At 42.3% G+C, this 27,901-nt stretch overlaps 2 protein-coding genes across 4 annotated transcripts; both read right to left on the bottom strand.

Moving 5' to 3' along the window:
* Nucleotides 1-252: 252 nt before the first annotated feature.
* nod1 (nucleotide-binding oligomerization domain containing 1) lies at nt 253-14,274 on the bottom strand. 3 transcript variants are annotated; one of them, XM_038712291.1, is made up of 12 exons: nt 14,257-14,274; nt 13,238-13,436; nt 12,924-13,098; nt 6,772-8,584; nt 6,571-6,654; nt 4,562-4,645; nt 4,365-4,448; nt 3,797-3,880; nt 3,625-3,708; nt 3,455-3,538; nt 3,244-3,327; nt 253-828 (listed from the first exon to the last, which is right to left on the bottom strand). In XM_038712291.1, the coding sequence occupies exons 2-12, from the start codon at nt 13,412-13,414 to the stop codon at nt 756-758; spliced, it is 2,826 nt and encodes a 941-aa protein (XP_038568219.1). In that variant the 5' UTR covers nt 13,415-13,436; nt 14,257-14,274; the 3' UTR covers nt 253-755. The 3 variants fall into 3 exon arrangements, with proteins under 3 accessions (XP_038568219.1, XP_038568218.1, XP_038568220.1); XM_038712290.1 differs by lacking the exon at nt 14,257-14,274 and adding an exon at nt 13,855-14,250; XM_038712292.1 differs by lacking the exons at nt 13,238-13,436; nt 14,257-14,274 and adding an exon at nt 12,787-12,831 and having other exon boundaries at nt 12,924-13,052.
* Nucleotides 14,275-21,755: 7,481 nt separating this feature from the next.
* LOC119898353 lies at nt 21,756-27,157 on the bottom strand. Its single transcript, XM_038712563.1, has 6 exons — nt 27,148-27,157; nt 26,821-26,933; nt 23,934-24,225; nt 23,238-23,567; nt 21,991-22,073; nt 21,756-21,878 (listed from the first exon to the last, which is right to left on the bottom strand). Exons 1-6 carry the CDS (start codon nt 27,155-27,157, stop codon nt 21,771-21,773), a joined length of 936 nt encoding a protein of 311 aa, XP_038568491.1. The 3' UTR covers nt 21,756-21,770.
* Between the last annotated feature and the right edge of the window lie 744 nt (nt 27,158-27,901).

Raw genomic sequence — 27,901 nt, 5'->3', positions numbered from 1 at the left:
ACATTACATGGTTGTGCTCTGTTGGTTAAAAACAGGTAACAGTTACAGAATCCCTTATAGCTATGCAGTTTTTTAAGGAGCCTGGATTGAACGCATCAGGTGATACAACACTCATAATCATGAGAGACTTGAGACTTGACTTGGGCCCTAGCTCAAAGACTTGTGATCATCTCTGCCGCCTGTGCCTTTCCTGTTACGATTGGATCTTTTCCTATAGAGGGAAACATACGCTCAGGGACATAAAGACAAGAATATGTTGTGATGTTGTTTAATGTTTTACCATTATGATAATGCTGTCTTCCTTCATTCACTCTCTTCACACTGAAGTGCACCTCTACACATTCCACCAGCGATTTGGAAAACACTTTGAGTATCAGTCATATAATAAATAAAATGAAGTTACTGTTTTATATACAAATGAAAACATGCACATACAGTCTATACAAAATTTGTGGGTTAGTTTTCTTCTTGTTTTTCAAACTGGAAGCTTCCACTTCCTTTTATGTAACAGAGCATGTAAAATTGTCAAACATTTGTCAAAATTCCACGTAAACATTCCCTATACAAGAAACATGAAACAGAAAGTTTCCTCAGTGCAAAAATGGCTTCATCAACAATGAATATACAGCAGTCCATTAAAGCAGATAGTGTGACTTTGTGCCCACAGCCAGGCGCAATAATACATGCATATTGTGAATACACACCACATATTTTCTGCAACACAAACATTACTCATTTCTCACATGGGTGCCCAATCAGTGGAACTGCAGCCTTTTCTCTGTCACAAACTGTTTCTCTTCCTCTTCAGACAGCTGGTTCCCTTTCACACTGTTGGAACATGATCAGACATTAATTCACTTCAAAACATGTTCATGCAAAAAGAGCGAGTACACATGGAAATGGCCCTGATGCTGTGAAGGGTTTGTCCCCCTAATGGTTATTAGTAGTTGTAATGTAATAACCATTAGGGGGACAAACCCTTGTTGTAATTTACAACTACGTATTGTTTAATTAATAAAAGAAAGGAAGAATTAATACATTGAGTGCTTGGGCTTTCCAGTGCCCCTTCATTATGTACTCTTGGTCTGCACTGTTGGAATACAAATCTGACCATTTCTATAGAGAAGCAGCGAGTCAGAGGCTCAAATCAGAGCAGTTGTGAATTCAGAAAGCTTGGCTGTTCAGAACAAAATACGGCACTATAGTTGCTGATTTCATCCAAGAATCCACCCAGAATCCAGAAGTACATTCATTCATCTTTACGTGGCTGCATAGCAGCGTACCAGAGGAAGCTGTAACACTTGATGGGAGGAGTTTACTCTGCGCAGACAGGACTCTGGAGTCCAGTAAGACGAGGGGAGCGCGACTGTGTGTCTACATAAATGATGCTTAGTGCTTAAACGCAGCCAAAGTGGATAGACATGTTTATCATCATTGGCCGGCCATACTATCTGCCCAGAGAATGCTCAGGTGTTTTTGCTGTTGCTGTTTACATTCCTCCAGATGCAAATTCAAAAAATGCACTACAGTTCTCATCAGTAGATTTTATTTAAGGTGCGTTCACACCTGGATCGATTGGAGACACTGTTCCGAAACAAGGGGGCGTTTCCCCTTTGGCCTGGCTCGTTATGTGAACGCAACAATCGCACTCTGATCCCGAACAAAACAACCGAGCCAAGATCGCCTAGAAGAGGTGGTCTCGGCTTGATTCCATACGAACCCTGGAGCGGTTTGTTTAAGAAATAGCTCACAACAGGCCATGATATACACTTGTTATATCACAATTAAGGGGCGTTGACCCCCTTAACTGTGAAGTGAGCTATTGCTTTTATAAAACGGTTACCAAGTATGGCAAAAATAAAGTAGGCTAACAGTTTCATCAACAGATTTTCTTTATGAAAACAAAAAGTAATGCCACCAGGCTACATAGCGCATGACGGTTGCTAAGCAACATATATCAAAGGCTAAAATTTGAACTATTTATCTTTATCTAATTGCACGTTGCCGTTTGTTGTGCAGCCACTAAAAAACTGTCCAGTAGATTGACTTTGGTAACTTTAACTTATATATAGCCATATGATAAAAGGCTTGCTACTGTGTGCCGGCGGCCAGCAGTGCGTAAAATAGTAACACTTTATTATTATACCTACCAGAAAGGGCGGAATTGCGTCTCTCCTTGAGCAATAATAAATAAGCCTTAATAGAATTAAGCTCAGATTAGGCTATAACTCGAACCCTGTTTGTCGCGGAGTGGTACAGATCTGTGCGAAGAAATTCAACGTCATACCCGTTGTATACACTCATTTTATCACTACTATGAACCAATCAGATTGCTTGATTTGAGCTACCTGTTTTATTATTGCAGTGAGAACAGTTTGCTTGTCAACATGTAGCTTCAGCAGCGTATTATGCTAATTTGTTGCAGTATGTGGTTGTGGTTAATGTATAATATGCTGTTCTGCCTTCATGCGGCACTGCTCAGTGGACCGTTTGTGATATTAATGAATGATGTCTGGCTTAAGAGAGGTGAGTACGTATTATGTTGACTGATCTCCGTATGATAACATTTTTACTGAAGGAATGTATCTGTCCGAATAATTAGCTAGGTATCCATCCAAATGTAGCCCAAAATTGAACAAAAGAAGGCGCAACGAGATTAAAAAAGTGCGAGTTAAACCTCAAACGGTGAGAAACAATGTAGAAAACGTTTTGAAAATATCGGATTTATGTTTGTTTCATGTGTTAATATGAGGAAGGTTACAGTCTCCTAATCGCGCCACACATTTCTGATGTTTTGATCTGCAAGATTTTTTAGAATTTTCTGAGTTTCCACACCCAAAATTTTTTAGCTTTGGTATTTCTTGGTCTGGTATGACCATAACTTATGGTGGCAAACTTGACATAGATATTGTTGCTAACATTTTACATTACATTTTTATCCAAAGCATCTTACATTTGAGGAACAACATACAAGCATCAAATACAGCACGAGATCTACAACTGCATTTTACTGACTTCATGTCTCTCTTCTACTTGTTTATCTACTTCTACCTGTTTCAGTATGTTTTAGTATTAGCATTATTCTGCAAAGGTCACATGTGGCTGCTGTTCAGCAAATGTTTCATCGTCTCACTTTTAACTGTGATACGTTGGTAGAATGATTTAATACAACTGAAAAAATGCTTTGTCATTTTCGGAAATCTTCACCATTTGAAGTTGCTGTGAAAAACCCCTGACCCTCACCATATCTCTTTGAGTGCTGTGTTGTGATTAAGGGCCTCAGCAAGGTGTCTGATCCCGCCCACAGTGAACTGGTTGCTGATTAACCTGCAGACAAATATACAAAGCAGGTGAGTTTCTGACAATCAATGTCTGACCGGGCTATTCAAAGTTCTCGTCCATGCTGGTATGCGAGTAAATACAGAGTGTGCTAATGCATGTGTGTTTTCCTTACCAGAGGTGTGTTAAACCTGTGTTTGCTTGGACCAACTCAGCCAAGTGTGCAGCGGCATCATCAGTCAGCTCATTCTGCACTAACCTACAACAGCACAGACGTGTTCTTCTATACAGAGAGTAGCACTGTGAGAACAGCATCATTTGGCTCAAACTAAGCGGCATGCCTACCAGAATATCCTGAGGACGTTGTTCGTTTTCAGTGCTTCTGCCAGGTACTTCCCGCCTTCAGATGTGATGCCATTGGCTGAGAGACTTTGAACCCAGAAACGCAAAACGACTATTTACTCAATGAGGTTGAATCAGTAGGTTTTTGCTGTATTTGTAGTAGCTGCCTTCTCACCTGAGGTTGGTAAGACGTGGGTGGTGTCTCAAAGCTTCTGCAAATGCTTCCGCTCCCTCATCGCCAATTCTGTTCCCCCACATTCTGCAGCAAAAAAAAAAACATCAAAGCCGTCATCTGCATCAGGAAGCATAGAAAAACACAAAAGTATCCTCTCCAGGAGACAATTCATATGGCCTGTTTTCATGCTTTAATTTAAAATGTTAAAACAACTCTCCTCCAATTTACCATATGATTTTCACCAATGTTTTATAGCTGGTAACCTGTCAAGTTATCTGGAAACATGGACATATTCTAATATTTGGTCTGTCATATTTTAATCCTGATTTTTTTTCTTTAATATAATGTCTTACATATATTTTGTGTCACTTGAGAGATGGTGATAAAACCCATTTTTTGGTACCATCAAAAAACCTTCCTTCATTAAGCCTGCCTGGCCTCTCAAATTAACATAGGACACTGGCCGTCTCTTTCTGATCTCACTGCTTTCATGAGCACAGCGGGATAAGAATATTCTGGAGGAAATGATCTACAACAGCAGAGAAGTTTAACAGCGGTGGAATCTTACCCCACATCAAATATAGATGTGCTCTTCTGAATTCCGCTGGCCAAATACCTCCCACCAACACCAGTGATCTTGTTTTTACCAATCCTGAGGACAAAGTAATGTCAACATCAATTTAATAGACATAAGACCATGACATATTCATTGTACAATTATTATAATTATCATAACATTCAGATTCTCTCTTTGTAGAAACATACTTGACAATTCGCAGCTTTGGGCATTCCTCAATTATCTGAGCAACTAGCTTGGCTCCCACATCCGTGATGTGATTGTTGTAAAGCCTGGGGACAGAAATGCTAATTATGGTTAAAGATTCTGTTTCACTCTCAGAAAAACATTAAGCACTGACACGTTAACTCTTAGGGGGGAATCCCCTTATTTAATTGCTAGTGAATTTTTGTACCTCTACCATTTGTGTAGCCAAAAATACAATTACGTTTCCCATGTCACACACCTGACAGCAATGAAGTCATCTACACAGACACAGTGTCTCTCCGAACCATTTTACAAGTGTAACCTTAATTCTTTAAATGATGCTATTATAAATTATCTCAGAGGGGTTCGGTTAACTAGTCATGGTTAGAACTACTACTGGTCAGCCAGTAACAGTTGTATAATGTCTTCTTCTGATTATATATTCAGGGTTATCTTGGATTTGGCTTGGAGACAACACATTTATAACGCATTACAAGCTGGACCCAACTTTATGGATGTGACATAATAATTTGCTGAAATAATACAAGAATTTCCATATGTTGTTCATGCAAACCACTATATATTACCACTACACAAAACTCCAAAGGAAACATTCCTCTTTTCACAAAAAAGGACATAAACTCTTGACAGGAACTGAAACCATATATTTTACATAAAAAACAAGATACGGATACGACTTTTCACGTTAGAAATAACATGACTTAAAACTGTGACTATGATCAGAACATTTAAAGAAAAGTCCCTCCCCTGGTAGCAGTGGTATGTTAGTTCAGGACCTTCTTTCCAAAGTCAAGAATGAACTTTTAAGTCAACAACATCAGCCAACATGGACAAGATCTCCTTAATAGATTTAGAGAAAATACAATTTCATGACAACTGTTTAAACTCCAACTAGACGTTTGAGTGATTAGTTTGAAAGCTTCAGAGCAGCTTACTGAGTGGACCTAAATTTACTAAAGTCCTGTGTTAAAGTACAACTTTGAGGTACTCATACTTTGCTTGAGTATTTCTATTTAATGCTACTATTTTATGCTTGTACTGCATTACATTTGAGAGGGAAATTCTGTACTTTTTACACCAATACATTTAATTCACAGCTACATTTCAGATTAAGATTTTAAATTTAAAGTAAATGTAAATGCTCCGTATTTGTATAGCGCCTTTCTAGTCTTTTCGACCATTCAGAGCGTTTTTACACTACATCTGCATTCACCCCATATTTATACACTGAGCCTAAGTGCTCAAACAAAAACTAACATTCACACACATTCATACACTGGCGGAACAGCAATTCAGGGTTCAGTATCTTGCCCAAGGACACTTCAACATGCAGCCTGGAGGAGCCGGGGATTGAACCGCTGACCTTCCGATTAACAGGCAAAAAGCTTATGATAATCTTTTTTAGAAGCATTTTTGGAAACTAAACCAATGATTCCTTAAATTTTTGGCACATAAAAATAAAAATTTTAAAAAACCAACAGTGTCAAGTTAGGGCCTCTTGTCACATTTCAGATGTTAGCGCTTGTAAAAGAGTCCAACAGAAGTATACAGCAGCAGAACTTTGTTTTTGTTTTTTTTCTTTTCTACTCCATTAACCCTAGGCTGGGAAACACTGGACAAAGCTACCTAAATGTAAATACAGTACACCTCCACCAGCTACAACAGTAAAGTGCTGCTTTCACACTGACGCAGCAGTATTAACAATGTAATAATGTCATATCTAGAACAGAAATATTTCACTCACAAGGGACATTTGTCAGCGGATAAAGTACTTGTGCGTTTTAAGACATTTTGCTGATAATACTGTGTTTCTTTAACTTAAGCAGGATTTTGAATTTAGACCTTGTAACAGAGTACTAGTTAGATTGTTGTACTGGTACTTTTACTTTAATAAAACAATCCGAATACTTCTGTTACCCCTGAAACACATGTACATTGAGAATGTGTACGAATGCAGAAGTACACGGGAACCACTGACATGTTTACTCACCCCAAGACCTCCACTACTTTGTGCTTGCACAGCTCCTCTGCAAGAACCTCAATGCTGCTGTCAGACAGGTTGTTGACGCACAATCTGTAGACGAGCAGATTGATCCATGTTTGATAATTACAAACTGTTCATTGGAAAATCAGTCTGAATATCCCTCACTAAAGATTAGAAGGTAGTTAAAAGCATGTTTGTACTGTTTACCTCACTACAGTCATCTTACAAAAGGAGGGCTGCAGCTGCTTCACCCCATAGTCACTGATGTTGTTGTTGTCCATGTCTAGGCCCAGGAGCTTCTGACGGTGCTGCAGTACAAAGTTGATGGCGGTGCAGTCACCTGAGAACACGTTACAGTAGCCCAGCTTGATGAGGCCAGCTGTGATGCCTTTTGCTGTTATCTGAGCGATGTCTTTACTCCCCATCTCAAAGATGCACCTCAGCATCCACAGGAAGTTGGGCAAAACGTGAACTTTCTTGCCATCATCGCCGTTGTAGTGCGGTAAGCCGTGGAGGTGGGACTTGACACTGGTGGAAAGGTAGGATTTTAGCAAGGCCCGTTTTTTTTTTAATAACACAGGAGATACCAGATGCTCCAAGAGGCCCGTGTGAGACTTGGACAGCAGTCCACACAAGAACAGATTAGTGAACTGGAGGTGTTCATTGCTCGCAAAGGGATTCTTTTCAATGGGCTTCGAAGAGCCACTGATACAGAAGTCAAACGGCAGACAGGAGGCATCTCGCTTCCTGCTGCACTCTGTGAAGAACTTGAGAATGGAGCTGGCAGCAGCCTGCTCATCCAACACCAGAGCACACGCTGCCAAGAAAGACTGGAGGGTAATATGGAGGAATTCAAAAGTAGCAGGGCTTCCACTGGCATCACACTCACTGACAGGTCTGAGAAAGCCCAGGGGCAGGTCCTCCTCCTTCAGGCCACACACAGTGATCTCTTCTTGGCTGCAAATGAAGCTTCCTCTTTCCATACCCTGAAGTGCTAGTTTGGCAAATGCTGCGAGCGGCCTGAGGCCTGCTTTGAATGTCTCTGAGGCACACCGAACTCTTTTCTTCAGCAGTGATGGTGCAGGTGAGGCTGAGCGGCTGAGGAACACCTCAGACAGCAGGAGGAAGATGCCAGTGAGCGTGACGCAGGTTTCAGGAAGATGAAAACTATCGTGCATGGTGTGCAGGTGTCTAAAGCTCTTGAATACAATCCAGCAGAAGAGCGGGATGGAGCACAGGCCACAGAGGTGGGGGCTAGCGTCCAGCTGAACAGACACCAGCTCTCTGTGCTCCTGTTCCTTAAAGTGCAAATCAATGTAGGTCTTCAGATGAGCCGGGGAGAACCCCTGCAGAGCCACCTTCTTTCTGATCACCCTACTCTGGATCTCAACCCCTGTCCGGGCCGTCAGCACCTTCTGGGAGCCTTTGAGTAGATTCCCACAAAGCAAGCTGACGAGCAGCTGGAGGGGGTGTGCCTTGTCTTCTGGTGACACAACTTCAGGAACATTCATCAGGTCTAGATCCTCCTGAATCTCATCATAGCCATCAAATGTAAAAATAACCTTCTCAGGGAAGCGCAGGATGTAGTCAAAAACCTCATTATCTGGATCGTGATCTGGGTAGCAGTTGTATTTGAACAAAAGGTCTCTGAGGGAGATCTGTTCCGTGTCCTTGAAGATGCTGAACATCCTACAGCGGAACTTAAAGAAGAAGATGGCGTCCGTCTGCAGTTCTTTCTTGGACCAGAGGTTCTGGAGCTTCTGCAGGAGGATGGATTTTCCTACACCGGCATCCCCCATCACATAGATGGTTTCACCTTGGGGATTGAAGACCGCGGAGTCTCCCAGGAGCTGGTCCAGACTCTCCAAGAAGCCCAGACTTTCATTACGGTCGTTCAACAGCTCCATCAGTGTGTCAATGTACAGCTCCTCCAGACGGGTCTCCTCTTGCTGGCCGTACGACATGATGAAGCAGGTGTCCCGGCTCATCTCGTGCCTCAACTTCTCACAGTACCTGCTGACTTAGATGGGGTAGAGACAATAAATTAGTGAAATAGAGAAGCTTTTAGTGGTGCAATTATAAACAGAGTTAGGATCAGTGATTCATAATTTTCTATTCAGGACCAGACACATTTTATCAAATCCAAAAATGGATGTGTTGGGGGGTTTTATGATCCTAGAGAACTTGCTTATTGTTACACACTTTGACAGGCCTCAGCAGCTTTAGAGGCAGCTAGAGCAGCTTCCGCCTTAAGAATGATAAGACAGAATCTCTATGATATGAAAATAAACTCAGCAGTGGTGACAGGATTCCAGTCGTTGGTGGGCTAGGGAAAGGTGAAGACCGACTGATTGGAAAGGTTTGCAACATGATAGGCTTGGTGTTTCATTTACAGTTATTTGACACCCAATAGAAGACGAGTGCGCACACATACCAGATGGGATGAATCACCAGAAATATACAAAGATCTGGAACAGAGCACGGTGAGAATTTTAGGGAGTGAAGCAGAGAGGGAGTGAAGTGCTTACAACATGCTTTGAAGCAGAAGAACAAACCACTGCTCAGCTGTTTCACAAGGCACCACAGTTCATCTCGAAAGAGCTAAATGTTTCTGATGAAAAAAGTTAACAATTCAGACTATAACTCTGCTAGAACATGAAAGGATTCATTATTGAACTGGTTTTGATATATCTCATTTGGTACCTTAAAAATAATTAAGGCCACACGCAGGTTAGCTTTAAACCCTAATGCTTTTATTGTGACTTAATAATATTCAAAGATTGATTTTTCTTATTCTTGCTGTTTGATGGACACTGTTGTTCCACAAAGTGATCAGAGGAGAAGTTCACAGCTGGAAATAATTCAACTTAATTATAATGTTAGTTACTAGTTACTTATAAAAGTACCAAAAACGGTAAGTTAAATATTTAATTTAGCTTCACCTCAAATAGTTTCAACATTAAAATGCTAGTTACACATTAGTGCAGTCCACTTCTGTACTCATTGATCTAAATGGAGGTAGACAAAATAGCAGACACACCTCACTGGATGGTACAGCACTCCAAAAATCACAGCTGAGTTGGCCAGTTTTGCTTCCAGAAACTCAAGGCTTTAAAATTACAGTCCACAAACCGCTGGGTGTCGTCACGGTGGCCATGTCCACTTCCTTTATACAGTCTATGGGGAAACCAAGCAAGTAAACTAAGGGGGTGAGGGGGTGCCTATTTCCAAGCTGAGGGGAGGCCCACCGTCTCAGACTTTGAATACCCATGTCCTAGGGCTCTACAGTCTCTAACAATCTCTATCCTGTGTTCATGCTTGTCACATCGCTGCCTCATGCATCCCTAAAATCCTTGTATTGACTTCGCATAGGCCTGTTAAATCGAGACAGACACATTTGTTTCAGCAATAGCAATAACTTAATTAGGATACAAGCTTTATCCTCGCCTCAGGTCGTTACGTCTGCTTTACCACAGTATAGATCACTAGAGTTGGCTCTTCTTAATGTTAGATCCCTCTCAAACAAAACTTTCATTTTAAATGATTTTATCTCTTCTTCTGACTTAGACGGTATGTTTCTGACTGAATCTTGGCTACGTCCTGGTGATCACAGTCATCTTATTGAATTATGCCCCCCGGATTATGTTTATTTTAGCCGCCCCAGGGAGAGTGGCCGTGGGGGTGGCATTGTGGCTGTTTTTAGAAAGCACTTTAAATGCACTAAAACTCTGTGTATCGATTACTCTTCTTTTGAAGTGCTCTTATTCAAACTTGGTGTCCCCCCACTGGTCCTAATTGCTGTCATCTTCCGCCCCCCCAATCCAGCTGGTCCCTTCATGCTGGAATTCCCTGAATTTTTATCTGATCTTGTTTTATATGAGGACAGAATCCTTATTTGTGGAGATTTTAATTTTCAAGTACGAGTCTTCAAATCTCCCTGCTCTTGATTTTTTAAGTATCATTCATTCTTTTAATTTTACTCAACATGTGTCGGGCAAAACTCATCACTATGGCCACACTTTAGACTTGGTTCTTAGCTTGGGTGTGAAGATATCCGCTGTAGAAATTAAGGACATCTTTATATCTGATCATCATGTCATTCATTTCCACTGTGAACTACAGGCTGGTAGTGTTGTCCAGTCTTTATCAAAACAAAACCGCAGTTTAAATGAGCAGAGCGCCTCTAAATTTGGTGCCCTCTTCAGTTCATGTGCCCCCTGATATCTCCTCCACTAATGATATTGTCAACTATTTTAATTCCCTCTGTTCCTTAACCCTTGATCTCATAGCGCCTCTCAAAAACAAACAACACTTAAAATCTGCAAAGCAACCCTGGTTTAATGCAGATATCAGAAGCTGCAAATGGGAATGCAGAAAAACAGAACGCAGATGGAAAAAAATCAGGTCTCCAGGTCCATTTCACGGCCATGAAATCTGATGATCTTCGTACAATAGGTTGGTAAAAGATGCAAGAGCTCACCATTTCTCAAATCTTATTGCTGTCCACCAGCACAATCCTAGTTTTCTTTTTAAGACTCTCGATCTGTTGGTGAACCCTGACTCTCCCTGTGCCTCTGCTGATTGTGAGATATTTTTAACACACTTTGTCACTAAGGTGGAATTATTAAGAGCCAGTATTAGCCCAAACCCTGCCTTTTTAGATGTTGTGCACCCTACCCAGGATCCTTAGAGTTCCTTTTCTTCTATTACCATGGCAGAACTTATGGAAATTATGTTGAAGATGAAGCCTTGCTCTAGCTCTCTTGATCTGATTCCTGCAAAGTTTTTAATAGAAGTTTTGAATTATATTAGCCCACACTTGCTTTTAATTTTTAACAGCTCATTATCTACTGGCTGTGTCACGGTGTACTTCAAGACGGCATGTGTACAACCTGTCTTAAAGAAACCTAGCCTTGACCCTAACATCCTTGATAACTACCGCCCAATCTCTAAACTGCCTTTTCTTTCAAAAACCCTTGAGAGGTTACAGAAGAAGTTTCTAAGCAGCTCTTTGCTGTAATGGAAAACAATTGTATCTTTGAAAAGTTCCAGTCTGGCTTCCGTAAACATCACAATACTGAGACAGCACTGACCTCCAATGACCTCCTAATGAACGCTGATGCGGGCAAATGTTCAATACTGCTTCTGCTGGATTTAAGTGCGGCCTTTGACACCACTGATCATGGCATCCTGCCTCAGTCCTGTTAAACAGACTGAGGCACTGGGTGGGGATATCTGGTACTGGTTTGCCTCATACTTATCCAATAGGAAGTTTTGTGTCTCTATAAATAATTTTAAATCTTCTTTCTCCACCACCAACTACGGTGTGCCTCAGGGGTCAATCCTTGGACCTATTTTGTTTTCTATATATATGCTCCCTCTAGGTGATATCATACGCAGACATGGTATCTCCTTCCATTGTTATGCGGATGATACACAGTTATACCTACCTGTACAGCCCACCAACCTTAGTATGCTGAGTTCATTACAGGACTGCCTTACCGATATAAAACATAAGATGTCGAATAATTTCCTACAACTTAACTCCAATAAAACAGAAATCCTGGTTATAGGTCCTCCAACATCTCTGCAATTAAATTCTGCTCTCTTCTGGCTACCTGCTACAACACGTGAAGCCTGTTGCAAGAAATCTTGGTGTGCTATTTGATAGTAAGTTATGCTTTGAGCATCATGTTTCTAAACTGGTCCAGTCCAGCTTTTACCACCTTAGAAAAATCGCAAAAATAAGGCCTATTTTAAATGTTAAAACTGTTATACATGCTTTATCTCCTCACGCATTGATTATTGCAACAGCCTCTTCACTTGCCATAATCAGAAAATCCTAAATAGATTACAGACCGTACAGAACTCAGCTGCTCGGCTCCTAACTAGGACAAGAATATATGATCATATCACCCCTGTTTTAGCATCATTGCACTGGCTCCCTGTTTGTTTTAGGATTGATTTTAAGATTTTACTCATTACTTTTAAGGCTATTCATGGCTTGGCTCCTGATTATATTTTAGATATTTTAACTCCATATGAGCCCTCCCATGGCCTAAGATCTTCTGGCAAGGACCTCCTGTCTGTTCCTGGAGCCAGACTAAGAACAAAAGGTGACCGAGCATTTGCCTAAGAAACCATAAACTGAGCCAGGTGTGACTGATTTCTTAGTCGTACATCTTACCATAGTCTAACAGAGCAAAACTACAACTGGCTTACCTCTTCATACCAGGCCAACATGTGGACATCAAGCATATTGGCCTCCTAGTGACACAAACACCCTTAAATGGAATCTATAAAGCATAAAAAAGAACATCTTGGCAGTGCAAAGCAGCATTAATGACTGTAATACTTACTGGGATCTGTGTTAACCACTTTCATCACCGTTACATCATTGCTTGGGTTGTAGTTAATCTCTTTCAACCACGGCTGGAGGTCTATGTACGCATTGCATACTTTGTATATGATATAAATAAAGAATTCACAGGCCTCTTCCCCTTTGCATTGGACAAGCTCCAAGATTTTGCGCACCTACAAAAAACAAACAAACACAGGAATATGTATTGTATGTGTTTTTCATAAACTATCTACTTCATTTTTTACTATATAATACAATGTCTTTAAATTAAACAGTTGGAAATTGCCTCTTTTGTTATTTTGGTTTCCCTACCTGATCTGTTTTGGTGATCGTTCGCTGCACAATCTCAACATCTTCTTCACAGACGAAGCCACCGGCCGACAGGTTGTCCAAGATGCACTGAATACTCCTCAACCTGGACACCAGCAGCTCTCTGTGGTAGGTGAGGATGTTATGGCAAGACACCTTGGCTTCTCCTTTCTGACCCATCTTTACTGCAGAGCAGTCACCTCTGAGGGATAACAGAGGACAAGCACACGGTATTATGAACAGCTTAAGCAAAAGAAGAATAGACATCCACCAGACTCAATTACAGCACGACCAGCCACAGTGATAATTCAAGAATACAGTCTTTGCATTTGTAATTCCCCTCATCTCTCATACCCAGTGATAACTGCAGTAATCTAACTGTGTTTTGGTCTGAACAATAATACTCATTAGACAAACTTAAGTCTGATCAATACTGGTTAAAGCTTGGCAGTATCAGTTTGCCCCACCCCCAAAAAAAGTACTTAATCTCAGTAAACACAAATAAATTGCGTCCATCAAGCACTTAGTTTGACTGACAGCTGCCCAAAGGTTCTTTACTGGTTTCTCACTATGACAAGTCACTGCTGCTAAAATCTTTAGGTTAGTCGTAAAGGAATTACCAATATTTGCACAAAACTCTCCCTCTGTTCTTCCACGGCCGTTTCCTCAATCTTTTAACGTTTCCCACTTTGTTTACCAAATGGCCCTCCTCCGTGAAGAGGAACCGACTTTAATTCAAAATGATACGCCACCTCCAGCTGGCACTCCAGTGGTCCAAGCTTTCAAAGTTAATGAGTGGATTTCTCTCCGATTTCATCTACGGAGACGTCATTATCATCGGCTTTATCAGCTGTGTTTGTTTTGCGTGCACCCCAGTAGAAACGCAGTGCTTCCTACCATAGCGTTTTGTCAGCACCACCAGGGAACTTTAAAGTAAAACCGAGCGTTATACGGAACTAATTATTTTTAAATGCCACAAATGCCCATTACGATACTTTATGTAAATTACATCTCCAGCGTACCCACTGTAAAGCAGTACAGAACCTTTCGTTTTGGGAAGTGAAAGTATTCACACTCAGGGCGTCATTTCTTTCCAGAATTTCACAACCTGCCCGTGCTGCATTCATGTCCCCACGGAAATGTGGGGATAGCTTTGCGTCCTTTCGCTTTATTATTTTTGCATGTTTTGGCTGCTCTTTTGTTCTCATTTCCCCTCATCATTGTGCTACAAGAGTGTACTTTTATTCTTGTTTCATAGAATTCTGCAGTAGTTAGTCCTGCATGGTTTTCTGACCCTTGCTGCATGTCTCTCTCTCTCTCTCGCCCTGATTTCCTGTCTCACTGTCCTACTGTCTGTGAAAAACTACAAAAAATACTTGCTTTTTTATTTTTTCAAATCATAGTAGGCTAGCTCTCAAGGTGAACAGAAAAAAAATAAAGTTTAGATTATTCATTAATTAAAGATTATTTCTTGTCTCATCATCTTCAGAGTATCTTAAAGAGATTCCCGCTACAATATCTTCATCAACCTACAGTAGCCTCCTGTGAAAAATCTACAGTGAAAACACCTCAGAGTTGTACTAATTCTTGACCTTGTTGGTGATAAATATATTTCAAAGTGTCCCAGCTGTATGTCAAGAATAAAGTCGAACCAAACATTCTAAAAATGGAACAACTACTCATTTACTATAATATTTCTGACGTTTCTGTTTTGTACATTTTTCTTTTACTCATCATATTTTATTTTGGAATAACCCTTATGAAAATGAACTTGTCAAATTGGTGCAATGCCATGTTTTTTAAGGCAAAAAGGTAAAGTGTAGATCTCGTGCTGTATTAATGCTTGTATGTTGTTCCTCAAATGTAAGATAAAAGCATCTGCCAAATGAGTAAATGTAAATGTAGTAGCAGTATTAATACTAGCAGTAGTAGAAGTGGCAACAGTACAGCCATAGTAGAAGTAGCAATGGTAGCCGTGTTAGTAGTACTACTAGTAGAGTAGAAATAATAGTTGTAGTAGCAGTATTATAATAGCACCACCTTATGAGTATCAAAACATTGTCTTAAAGCTAAGCTTCTGTTTTTTCGAAAGATATAGTAAATTCTTCAGACGGTTATTCAGCAACAACTACCATAATACCTTTCTACTACACCCAACCAATAATACTTCATAACATGGTTGTATTTTTCAACAATTGTACAAAAAAGCAAGGAAGAAACATTTTTTGATGCAGAGGGAGGAGGAGTCTTGATGTTTAGCTATGACTCTGAATGTAATGATCACACTGTAATATAATGTAGTAATGAGAAATACATGACAGGTGCAAACTGACGCTAGGAGTAGTAGTAGTGCTAGTAGTATTAGCATAATAGTAGCAGTTAGACTAGTACAGTAGCGATAGCAGAGATAACACTACACTGTAGTCACAGCAGCAGCATTTAAAGTAATCGTCACAGTCAGTGGTGATTTTAGCTGGAGCCACTGTCAGCAGCCACACACAGGAAGTTGTTTAGTCTGATCTCTACCATTGTAGTCCTGTGATTACATGTCGGGCACAATCAGATGTATATTAGCAACAGAGTCAAACAAAGAGATACTGATCCACCATTATCGGAAGGCTGACAGAAGCACGAGTAAGAAGCTCTAAACACATCCGCTGACAGCGTGATGAGCAACGGGTACACAAACCTGGATCAGGCTGATCCAATCCAATGTTGTTTTGAAAAACCGGCGCAAAAATAAGATGGGTTACATGATCCTGGATAGCAAAGCATGGGATTTCCAAATCCAGATCATTCTGATCCAGATTAAACTTTTTGAACAACTGGGCCCTGTTGTGTGATTACTCTAATCTCAGACAAACACAGTGGATGGAAGTTCCTCAGATTTATGAAGTGGAACAGACTTAAGTCCAGCATTTCAAATACCAGATACATGTGTCCTTAAAATGCTCATTAAACCAGATCAGGTTGGTCTTGTCTTGATCCAGCTTCCTGAGTTTGTTAAACACGTCCAGCTCTCTTTAACCAGCCCAGACAACATTCTTCCGCACAATCTTCACGGCCACCGTGTCCTTGGTGTCTAATTTTATACACCGGGCCACTTTTCCAAAACTTCCCTCCCCCAGTACAGTCTCTATCATGTACCTGCTTAATTTACTTGATAGAAACTCATATTCTTCAAGCTGAAAATCTCCATTCCCTTTAGTTAATGTTGTTCCCATTTCTATAAGTTCTATGTACTGAAATAGAGCACAATTTGTTTTCCCCTGTCCAGCTCTCATTCAGTATTGAACTCACTCCCAAGAATTGTGGGAAGTGGCATCACATTTTGAAAGTTCAACGTCACTATTTGACTTTGATCTGTAAAGACCAAATCAAAACATCACACCTGATTTAAAAAACAGACAAATTCAGGAAATCACAAAAACTCACACTCACGTCACGCCTGATTAAATAAAAATGAGCGTGTTTCAGTGCAAAGAGATGTGGGACACTACATGTGTTAAAATTACCAGAGCAAAGTGAATCTTCCAATCATAAGCTGGAACATCTAAAGGAGGGTTTAGGGGATAAGAGATTTAGAGAACATAATTGTTATGTCTCTATTTATTGTATTTTTATTATATTTTATTTATACTTTTATTTTATTTTTATTTTAGGCATTTGATGCGGACAGCAAAGTAAGAATGTCAGTGTACAGGGAAACTTGAACATTTGACAATGAACACTTTGAATCCTTCAATCTTTGTATATCATGGAGAGGACATTCCTGTGGCCAACACACAACTTAAGGTAAGGTTGTTTTTTTGTCATTATACAGCACAAGGCTGAATAACGAAACGAAATTTGTAGTTCCTTTATGTTACACACACAACATATAATTAAGTGTTGGCCTATATTAAAATATGGTAACATATAAAAGAAAAGAAAACAAGGCAGTCATTTATATACATATATACAGACACATATCCACCCTGATTATTCCACAGTGCATTTTCTGAATTTGCATCTGGGGTGAATGTAAACAGCAACAACCAGATGATAATATGAAAGTTTCATCTTCACAATAAGTCCACTTCCTCTCATCTTGCCAGAGTCTTGTGCTGACAACTCATAACATGGACCACCTGCCAAGTGCTTGATCCGGGATGTTGACGGGGCAGGTCTCTGTAATGATGCTGATGCGGCAGTTCTGAGCAGGATATTTTTATTGTAATTATGCAGCTATTATTTTGAATTGGTAAGGCTGCCGCCCACTCCTTATTTCTCTCATAAATACAGAAACGGGAGGAGGGAGGTTGCATTAAACTAGAAATAAAATAGGTAAAAAGTATTGGTATCGGTATCAGCAATACCAGCCTGGGTATTACTTGATATTGAATCATATAGGAATTAAGTGGTATCGCACATCACTAGTCTTCATTTTCCAATGACTGTATTTATATCAGAGGTAACGCATGTTTTGGCAACAAAGTCGTAGAAAAAAACTGATAAAAAACTGAAGTGTAGCAAAGTTTGAACGAGCTACCAGCTGCTGCATCTACAAGCGCTGTCCCGCTCAAGTATCAAATTGACCCATGTGTGCACATAACTCTCTTTCCAAAGCCCAGTAGGAAGTGATATGAATGGATGAGCATGTGAAAAAGCTGAATGATAAAATTCAAATGAATCACAAAGAGCCTAAAGCTTTAGATTTTTATTTATGTAGTCAAAACTCACTTAGAAATGAAGCACACACCTGTTTTCCCTGTTGCTTTCATCAGCCACTATTCTGCTATTAATGTGAGGACACCGGGTCGGATTCAGCTCTGCGCTCCCGAGCCTCTCTGACTACAGCGACTAACACCGCAGCTAAAGACATGCAGTCCACTAACACCACGAAACAGCCAGCTCACAGCAAAACACAGACTCCACGTAAAGATACAGTACAATAAAGGTTTATGTGCTGAATGCCCATCAACCCAAACAGATTCAGATGATGTCGAGTAAAAACTTCAGAAAGGCTGAAGACACATGAAGGCTGAAGAGCTCCCTCTGAGCCGGGAACGTTTAAGTAACAGAGCCTGAACATGTCTGGAGAAAAGCCACAGACTGCATGCTGGTGTTCCTGCGTTTATTGCAGGATTTCTGTATGAAAGCAGTTGTGTTTCTGGATTATGCTCCCTCATGAGTTCAAGCGAGCACGCGTACGAGCGCACACCTGGTTGCAATCTTAAAACCGCTAGTGCCTGCTGAAAAAAAATGTTAATCAGTGACTTCCTTAATACCAATAATATTTTTACAACCCCTTAAGTTTATTTATTAAATAAATAAATGTTGTTGTTGAAAGGGCAGCCACAGCTCCAGCAGAGAGAGATCACTTATCTTACCATCACATAGTTGAGGCCCCTGGCATCACAGAGGCCCTGCAGCAGCACTAAGGGGAAAGGGTTTCTGTTCACATAGCATTTCTTCTGTGGCTCTGCAGGAAGAAGAATCCTCAGGGATGCAAACTCGTCACCTTTCCGGTGAGATTCGCCTCTCACAAGATTTCAGAGCCAGAAGTGTCCTTGGCGAGACTTCAGTTTCCTGTTAGAAACAAAGGATGTAAGCGGGAGTCACTCCCATCCTTTCCATGATGCTGTCAGACATCTGGTATAACAGTCTGAGCCTGTCCGCACCAAAAGGAAGCACTTTCTGTGGACGCCATTTTGAAGGGCGAAACTGGCCCAAAGGAATCCAGGGCAGGAAGTGAAAGACAGAATGGAGGAGATGGAGGAAAGCCTGTACTGTGCTGGTTATTGTTTCCTCATTTTGTCGTCCCAGTCATCATGTGTGAAACCTGAAGTCGCCCAATTCATTCTGAAATTATGGCTAAAAACCTCTTTGGAGGTCAAAGTGACCTTTGAGAAAGTGTCACATACTCAGTGTGAAAAGCAAAGGGAAATTCTTCTGAAATAAGTGACTTCCTTAATTACTAAATGATTCAATTCATAATTGTGCTGGTTTTTAGTCAGATCTGAGCTAAATGTGCTCCTGCTGCCAAACCATCGAAGGAACAAATGTTTTCAAGGTCCTGGAGGAGCAAATCTTTCTCGCTACAGAAAATGAGCCATGTTGACCACAAGGGGGCGCTAAAGGAAAGTCAGAAAGTTCATGTCTCTCTAACCAGATGAAGCTGGAGTCAGAACAGCCTCTGATTTTTAACGTTGGACTTTGTCTGCTCGCTACACGACTCTGATCTCTGCGCTTCTGTATTTTTCTCCAAACTGCACCAAATTAGCGTCACCGGCCCTCGATGCCTCCAGAACTACACATACAGGAGCAGGAGGCTCTGGGACACGTTTCTTCTCTGATATCAATTGTGCCGGGTGTTTGGACCCCGATACTTAGTTTTAAAATGAAACAATGAGACAAGTGGCCCTTCTGCAAGGAAACCCCGCTCTCTCGGGTCACCAACTCCGGGCACCCTTATGACTTCAGATAGCACTTAGGAAAAAGGGCGACCTCTGATAATGAGCTAGTTTTAGTACTAGGTATTGGCCTGACCGTCTGTAATGTCTGACTCCAGGAGAGTAGGGCCCTGAACACATAACCTGGAAAGAGTTCCTTAAAGGAGCAGTTTGCTGCTGATCTGTAATGAGCTGTTAATGTAGGCAGTGTGGATGTTAAAGTAGAAGAATTCTAACTTACCAGTCCGGAAGAGGAGGAAGAAAATTAAGACAGAAAGAGAAGAAAAACTCTTTCTAGTTTCTTCAGGCGTGCACCCAAAGAGAAACTGATTTATTTTCAACAAATGCAAAAACAGGAGCCCCCAAAAGTTCCCCCTTTTTCTCCTCTTTCACCTCTTCTTTATTTTCCCCTAATTCTTCTTGAGCTCTGGGGTCAGCAACTGAAATAATAATCGTCAGGAAGGACGTCAGCCCTTTTCCAAACGTTCATTGGCTGCTATAAGTTAGCCATCAGACTGATTGGTTCTTACATTCTCACCTCACATCCTTCCTCTTCTTTATAGGTACCGTACACTTCCTGCCAGTAGTTGCAACACCCCTTTGCTCTAGTCACAAATTAACAAGAAAAATATCAAGTCAAAGAATAAAACATATCATGTAGATTCAACAAACTGTGATTGTGTAATCTTTTCTAATTTACCATGACAATCAAAAACTGACCAGCTGGAGTGTTCACTAACGGTATGCTGTGTTAACATGAACCCACTGTAAAGTTTAGTACACTTTACTGTCTGGCAGGAGTAGCCATTACTTACCTATGATAGAAATTAATGTGCGCCTATCAGCTGTTATCAGTCATACAGTCGATGGTCCTGTCACGCGCTGCACATGATAACTCCCACTATGTTTTATGGTGCGCTTACTTTACCCCGGGGTTGGGGGGGTGCCTCCGCCGATGCATTGGTAAAACGTCCGTCAGTAAAATGCATGTTGCAGACTATGTATAAGACGGTGGCAGGTGAAAGTGCGGCCTCCAACAACTGTCATCAACTGTCCTCCAACACCGCACGCACAGATGCCATAATGAACATACCTACTGTAAGTTCCAAGTAAATGACATGATAAATTGGTTAGCTAGCTCACAGCGATGTTAATCGGCTTGATGCTCAGACTTAACGCGTGACGGCGTGACAGTTTTTTAACGAGGCATGAAACTTGGACAATGACATATGACTTAGGGAATTAATGGTTTTAACAAGTAAGCAACTTTTGCAACTTTGAGCACAAAATCAAGCTATTTGTCAAAAAATATTTGGCAAACTATGTGGGTAATCAACATTGTAAGGAAATGACTCAGAAAAATATGAAATATCATGTATCTGGAGGGTGGCTTTAACTCCTGTAAGTCAACACCAGCAGACTCTCAAACCAGTGTAACGTTATAACTAGATAAAACTGTAACGTAACAACAATCAACCTGTAGCCTGTTTGCAGCCAACGTTAATAATTAACATGACGGCCGCCAGCGGGATGTAACTGATTACGTTTGACCACCACAAGTTTGGCAAGTAAAGAAACGCTCATTCATCTTTTCATAACGAACGACAGTCGGTGTTAACCTACTGTAGGTCGTAACTAAAGCAAGAAGCAAGTTAACGTTATTTTGCGTTCAGCGCTTCTTTGTTTGGGTCTTGTTTGAAGTTTTTAAGCCAAAGTTTATGATGAATGGCGGAGCAGCTGCCGGTGTGTGTTGTCCTCTCTCACGTAGCATACTACGTGTACGTTTTACTTAGGCAGGTTACAGGTAACGGAGGGAGCGGAATAACAGCAAGCTCATCAGATGTTTCCTAAAAATGCACATTGTTCACGAGTCCCGCTCCTCGAGTCCGAGTCGAGTCTGAAGTCACTGTGTGTGTGACTTAAGTCGGACTCAAGTCCGAGTCTCAAACTCGAGTCCCCATCTCTGTCAGGCAGTCAAACTGTTTCTATGAAGGCCCTCTAAGAACCAGAACCAGAGACTTATCCATCAGTATAAAAGTGTAAAATCCTGTACTGAGCTGATGGTGGGTTGTGAAGCAGCCGAGATGAGCTCCTCGGAGGTCCTACTCAGCTACCTGAGCTCCTTCCTCTTCAGTCGGCCCTCCTTCAGCTGCAGAAACACCCAGGTTATAATAATCCAGCTCAATGTCCTCCTGCCTGGCCTGGAGAGACTTGACAGCAAACACATGTGAGTTAGTGCATCACTCCTCCTCTTCTTCAGGTCAGTAAACACAGACCGAGTGCTTCATCTCAGGTCTCTAAACAACAGACATGTGTCAGTACCTTACGGTAGAAACAAACAGCAGCGATCACCAACAGCAGAGTCAGCGGCAGGACGACCACTTTGATGAGAAGACCTGTTGGATCTGATCAAACACATGGACAGTCATCACATCACACACCATCAGCTCTATATCTGAACGCAGAATCTGGGGGCAAGAAACAAGCAGAGCCGTCGCAACCAGAGGGGCAAAGCAGTTCAAATGCCTAAAGCCTCCAGCTGAAAGGGGGTCAGCTCCAGTCTACAGCCGATGGGTTCCCAGGTTGGTCTGACAGACTCATCTCTTAAACTTCACTTCTTATATATTTTTTGATAGGACAGTTGAAAGAGTGGGAGAGAGATGGGATGCTGTGTTAAGGACTCGACATGCTCTCTACCAGCTGAGCTAACCGCCGCCCCTTCCGCTTCATATCACCTTAAATGTTTGCACTTGATATCTTCATTGAGTTTGTTCATATAGTTGTTGTCCTACTGGTCCGTCTGTCTGCTCTGTAAAGACGACATCTGTTTCCTGCCTGTCTGATCTAAAGAGGGATCTCTCCTCTGCTGATCCTCTTGATGCTTCTCCTTTTTGTGGAGTTTGTTTATCTGGATCGAGGCTCTGAGGACAGAGGGGGTCATTTGTTGTACAGATTATAAAGCCCTCTGGAAAGAATCTGATTCTGGCCTGTAGAAATGAAACTGGACTCTGGTGAGACTTTTATATGTGGGCTGACATGTGGGCGTTTTCCTACCACACTAGGACCAGTGGTGGAAAAGGGGTTCCTGACTTTCTGCTCAGATTTTTATGTTTTACACAGTTTCTAAAGAGGGTTCATTAAACAAATATAATTTATTGTGCTTAAACGCAACACAAATCCAGCTGTTGGAGGGTCCGTGGAACAGTGTTGTCATGGCTACCAGCTTCAGGTGTGCTGCAAGCTGCAGTGATGTTGACAGGTACGCGTCTCTGAGTCATTAAAATATATATTTATAATAATATATTTAAAATGTTCTGCCGTGAATTTTTCTAGTTAACGTAACGTTAATCGTGATTATTTGAGGGTTCATGTGTTTATCGTTGTTGCTGGAGAGAAGCAGGTGAACATGGTCTGGAAGCAGAATAAGCAGCGACATCAAGTCTGTCATCAGAAACTAATCAGTAGATCTCTGCAGCCTTTGTAATGAAGTTCCAATCTGTCATGATAAAGAGTGAAATCAATAAGAAGATCTGTGAAGGTGACGTTTCAGCTGCTCTGCTTCAGCTTACCTGAGACAGTGAGAGACAGCCGACGGCTCTCAGAGGAGAAGTCATGAGAAAAAACATGGACGTGATAAACACAGCTGTAGTTTCCTTGGTGGGCGGTCTGTGCAGCAGGAAACAGGAAGTGGGCAGAGTGATTGACAGCTGGCTGGGTGTAGTTGTGTGATGTGTTGGAGGAGGTGAAGGCGAGCTGGAAGGAGCCTCCTGGGTACTGTGGCTGGATGGAGCAGCTGATGGTGAAGGTGGAGCCCCTGGACACCTGAAAGCCCTGCTGCTGGGCCTCGGAGACCCCGTCCATGGAGGAGGACACAGAGATGTTGGGCTGAAGCAGCAGGTCTGTAAACACACAGATGATGAAAGGTCACATTCGTTCAACAAAATGGCCCCTGAAGAAGGAAGTGATGTCACAGGTCTGACACGGGTAACAAACATGGAGCAGAGCGATGACAGACTGTAAAAGGAGGGACTGGATCTACCTGGTGGGACGTCCCCAAACACAGAGACAGACAGACAGACAGGTTCCTCCAGGTGTGTCCTGTCAGGTGAAGCTTACAGAAACAAGCCCACCTCTCTACACTTTAGGACGTCACTGTCCTGGAGAACTTTACAGTTCAGTCCAATGGAAACCACTGAGACACTGAGACAGAGGAGAGGACACGCTGGAGACATTACTGTCGGAGATGATGTCACTGATGGGCTTACCTGAGCAGGTGAGATCCAGGATGGAGGGAGAGGGACCTGATGATGCTACACACTCTCTCAGAGCAGATCCAGACTGAACACAGTCAGACCTGGTCCAGCACACAGGTCTGACTGAGGACTCCTTTCTCTCTCCTACAGAAACAGCAGAGCCACAGTCCAGCTCTCTACAGGCAACAGCTGCTGTCTTCAGTGTCCAGACAGAGTAATAGTAACTCACTGGTCTCCATTCTCCCTGATGTTTCACCTCCAGTGTTCCTGCACAGCGACTGGCTCCTCCCACCAACCTGACAGGCTCTGAACAGAAACCAGAGAGTCATCAGTAAAACAATAAAGTGAGTTTCATCAGAACAGAAATGAACCAAATCAAAGCTGCAGCTCCTCTTCTACCTGAGCAGGTGAGCCCAACAGCTTTTCCAGGTGAGCAGGTGTTTCTAGCTGAGCCTGAGCTTCTACAGTCCAGGAGAGCAGACTCATGGCCTCCACACTGGAACTCTTTGGTCCACATCGGAGCCTCCACTTCTCCATAGAGCGCCCCCTGGAGGACTGAAGGAGCCCCACAGCCGAGCTCCCTACAGACCACCTCTGCATCCTGCTGGTCAAAGTCAGCTTCACACACTAAGGACCACCACTGGTTAGACTGGTTAGACTGGTTAGACTTCACCTCCAGTCTGCCTGAGCACAGACTAGTCCCGTCCAGCAGCCTGACAGAGTCTGGAGAGATAATAGAAGATGAAATAGAGATAAAGCACCAGACACAAAAGAAAAATATGTCATGAAACAACAATTCAGTGATTCAAACTGGACTCAGCACAATTCCAACATCAGTTCATCATTAACAACAGAACACATCTTTCTAACAGCACAGACTGCAGCAAGTTCACCAGCACATTTCCATAAAATACTCTGTCACACTTGTTCTCCACGTTTGAACACTAGCACAACATCATCATCTGCACATTTCTCTGCTCTGTTCCTTCTGCTCAGGTACTCCACAATCTTTACTCTCCACACAAAGAAGTTCAACACTTTTCATTCTGTCTTAATGTTCTAAGAAGATCTGTAACCCAGAAGAAAAAGACTACACGACTTGCCGTGCCGTTCACACTACACAACTTAACGTCTTGCGACGGGGATTCTTGAAGTCGTTGTGGCGTTCACACTACGTAACTGATCGGTACAGGGGGTCACACACTACACGAGCTGACAGCGGCTCTGTCACCCAACGATGGTCTCCAAACACGTTTTATCAAGAAAACACACTAGAAATGTCAAACGGGAAATGAGGCAAACCTCCACAGGAAACAGCTGTTTGGTATTATAAAGAGAGAAATTTTAAAGACAAATAATCTGGGATCACAGCCGATAGAGGCCGATAAAGACCGCCTCCGCCAAATCAAACTCTTCTTCTGTAGGTCAATTTGACCACAGAAATGAAACTTAGAGCTATGGCGACCTCACCAAGAAGGCGGCACGCCAGACGGTCTCTGTTGACACAAAGCGCCGCTGTTTTTGGAAGGAAAACAGCTAGAACAGCAAAAATCGATTATGTCCCCTGTATCGGGTCAGTCCATTTCCAAGTGGCTAAAGTTCAAAGGATTGGGTCCTCTGTTCTGATTGGTGGACTGAAGTTAAGCTATTTTCTGTTTGTGTCCTCTTTGGGTCTTAAAGTGACAGGAGCATCTACTGCTTGTTTAAAAGGCTGAAATGAAAGCTTGCATGACGTTTAGCAATCCAGTTTAGCATCAGCCTTCAACAGCCAGCATTCACACCGCAATTTCTCCAGAAATTGTTACCAGTTGAAATACATTTAAATAGCCAATACGGCCCATAGAGCTTATGCAGTTTAGCACTTGCCAAAAAACTGATTCCACCTCACAACTTGTGACTAAAAGGTTCTCAAAATGACTTGATTTCAGTCATGAGCGTTATATTTGAGTTATGGCTGATCATAGCTCACCCAGTCCTTTTAACCTGTTGAAATCCCTTTAAAGAGCCAATACAGCCAGTAATAGGTAGTTTTCCACTGGCCAAAAAGTGACCACAGCCTCGAACTGTGGCTTAAATAAGAATAAATAGGCTACAAAAGTCTGTCTGGGCAGTGAGGAACTGAGAGATGGTTTTCTGAACATACTAAAGACTCCAGAGGGCGTGCTGACGTGTGGCGGTAAGCGTATTGATTGGTAGCATGTTTGCTGCTCTCACTGAGCTCCTCTCTCCTCTTCTTTCTCTCCGTCTGTATACAACCTCATCCCATTAATGCATGTTACTAACTCGACTTCTCCCCTTTCCCATAGTCTTGTGCTTTCTCGTCCCCCTCCTCTCTCCTCCTCACCTTTACTTTCAATACCTCTGTCTGGATATTGTGTAGGCTGCCTCCCTCACCTCTCTCTCTCTCACTCACAACTGGTCGAGGCAGATGGCCGCCCACCCTGAGTCATGGTTCTGCTTGAGGTTTCTGCCTCTTAAAGGAAGTTCTTCCTTGCCTCTGTCGCCTAGTGCTGCTCTTGTTGGGAACTGTTGGGCTTCTGTAAATATCTTTACAGAGTACGGTCTAGACCTGCTCTTTATGAAATGTGCTCAGAGATAACTGTTGTTGTGATCTGGCGCTATATAAACAAAATTTAATTGAAATTGAAACCAACTACTGCCAACTGTGGGATGTTGGTGTTAGTTGGGCACTGAGCAACCAAAGACCCTGCTGGTGGAAACCAGTGGCTAAGAAAGCCATCAAGCTGAAGGAGGAGTCCTTTCAGGCTGGTTGGTGGTTGGCCCCGGGGCCTCCTGAAGCAGCAGACATGTTTCATATATATATATATATATATATATATATATATATATATCTTGGTGCATTCAGCTCCTGATTTACTGAGGCAGCAGCTCATCAGACTCCGTCATGGCTGCCAGAGACAGTCTGCTGCCATTCTAGCTGCTGAGTGTGTGTCAACCTGGGTACATTACTGTCAGAGATGATGTCATAGATGATGTCACTGACGGGCTTACCTGAACAGGTGAGATCCAGGATGGAGAGAGAGGAAGTTGATGTTGCACACTCCCTCAGAGCAGATCCAGACTGAACAGAGTCAGACCTGATCCACCACACAGGTCTGTCTGAGGACTCCTTTCTCTCTTCTGCAGAAACAGCAGAGCCACAGTCCAGCTCTCTACAGACAACAGCTGCTGTCTTCAGGGTCCAGACAGAGTAATAGTAACTCACTGGTCTCCATTCTCCCTGATGTTTCAGCTCCAGTGTTCCTGCACAGCGACTGGCTCCTCCCACCAACCTGACAGGCTCTGAACAGAAACAAGAGAGTCATCAGTAAAACATTAAAGTGAGTTTCATCAGAACAGAAATGAACCAAATCAAAGCTGCAGCTCCTCTTCTACCTGAGCAGGTGAGCCCAACAGCTTTTCCAGGTGAGCAGGTGTTTCTAGCTGAGCCTGAGCTTCTACAGTCCAGGAGAGCAGACTCATGGCCTCCACACTGGAACTCTTTGGTCCACATCGGAGCCTCCACTTCTCCATAGAGCGCCCCCTGGAGGACTGAAGGATCCCCACAGCCGAGCTCCCTACAGACCACCTCTGCATCCTGCTGGTCAAAGTCAGCTTCACACACTGAGGACCACCACTGGTTAGACTGGTTAGACTGGTTAGACTTCACCTCCAGTCTGCCTGAGCACAGACTAGTCCCGTCCAGCAGCCTGACAGAGTCTGGAGAGATAATAGAAGATGAAATAGAGATAAAGCACCAGACACAAAAGAAAAGCATGTCATGAAACAACAATTCAGTGATTCAAACTGGACTCAGCACAACTCCAACATCAGTTCATCATTAACAACAGAACACATCTTTCTAACAGCACAGACTGCAGCAAGTTCACCAGCACATTTCCATAAAATACTCTGTCACACTTGTTCTCCACGTTTGAACACTTTCAACATGTTTCCAAACAACAGCACAACATCATCAT

Source organism: Micropterus salmoides, unplaced genomic scaffold, assembly GCF_014851395.1.
Source record: "Micropterus salmoides isolate LMB-PRFRI ecotype aquatic unplaced genomic scaffold, ASM1485139v1 Ms_hic_scaffold_11, whole genome shotgun sequence".
In the NCBI taxonomy this organism is placed as follows: Eukaryota; Metazoa; Chordata; class Actinopteri; order Centrarchiformes; family Centrarchidae; genus Micropterus; species Micropterus salmoides.
Note: the sequence above shows the minus strand (reverse complement) of the source record. Positions and strands in the feature narration are given on the sequence as shown.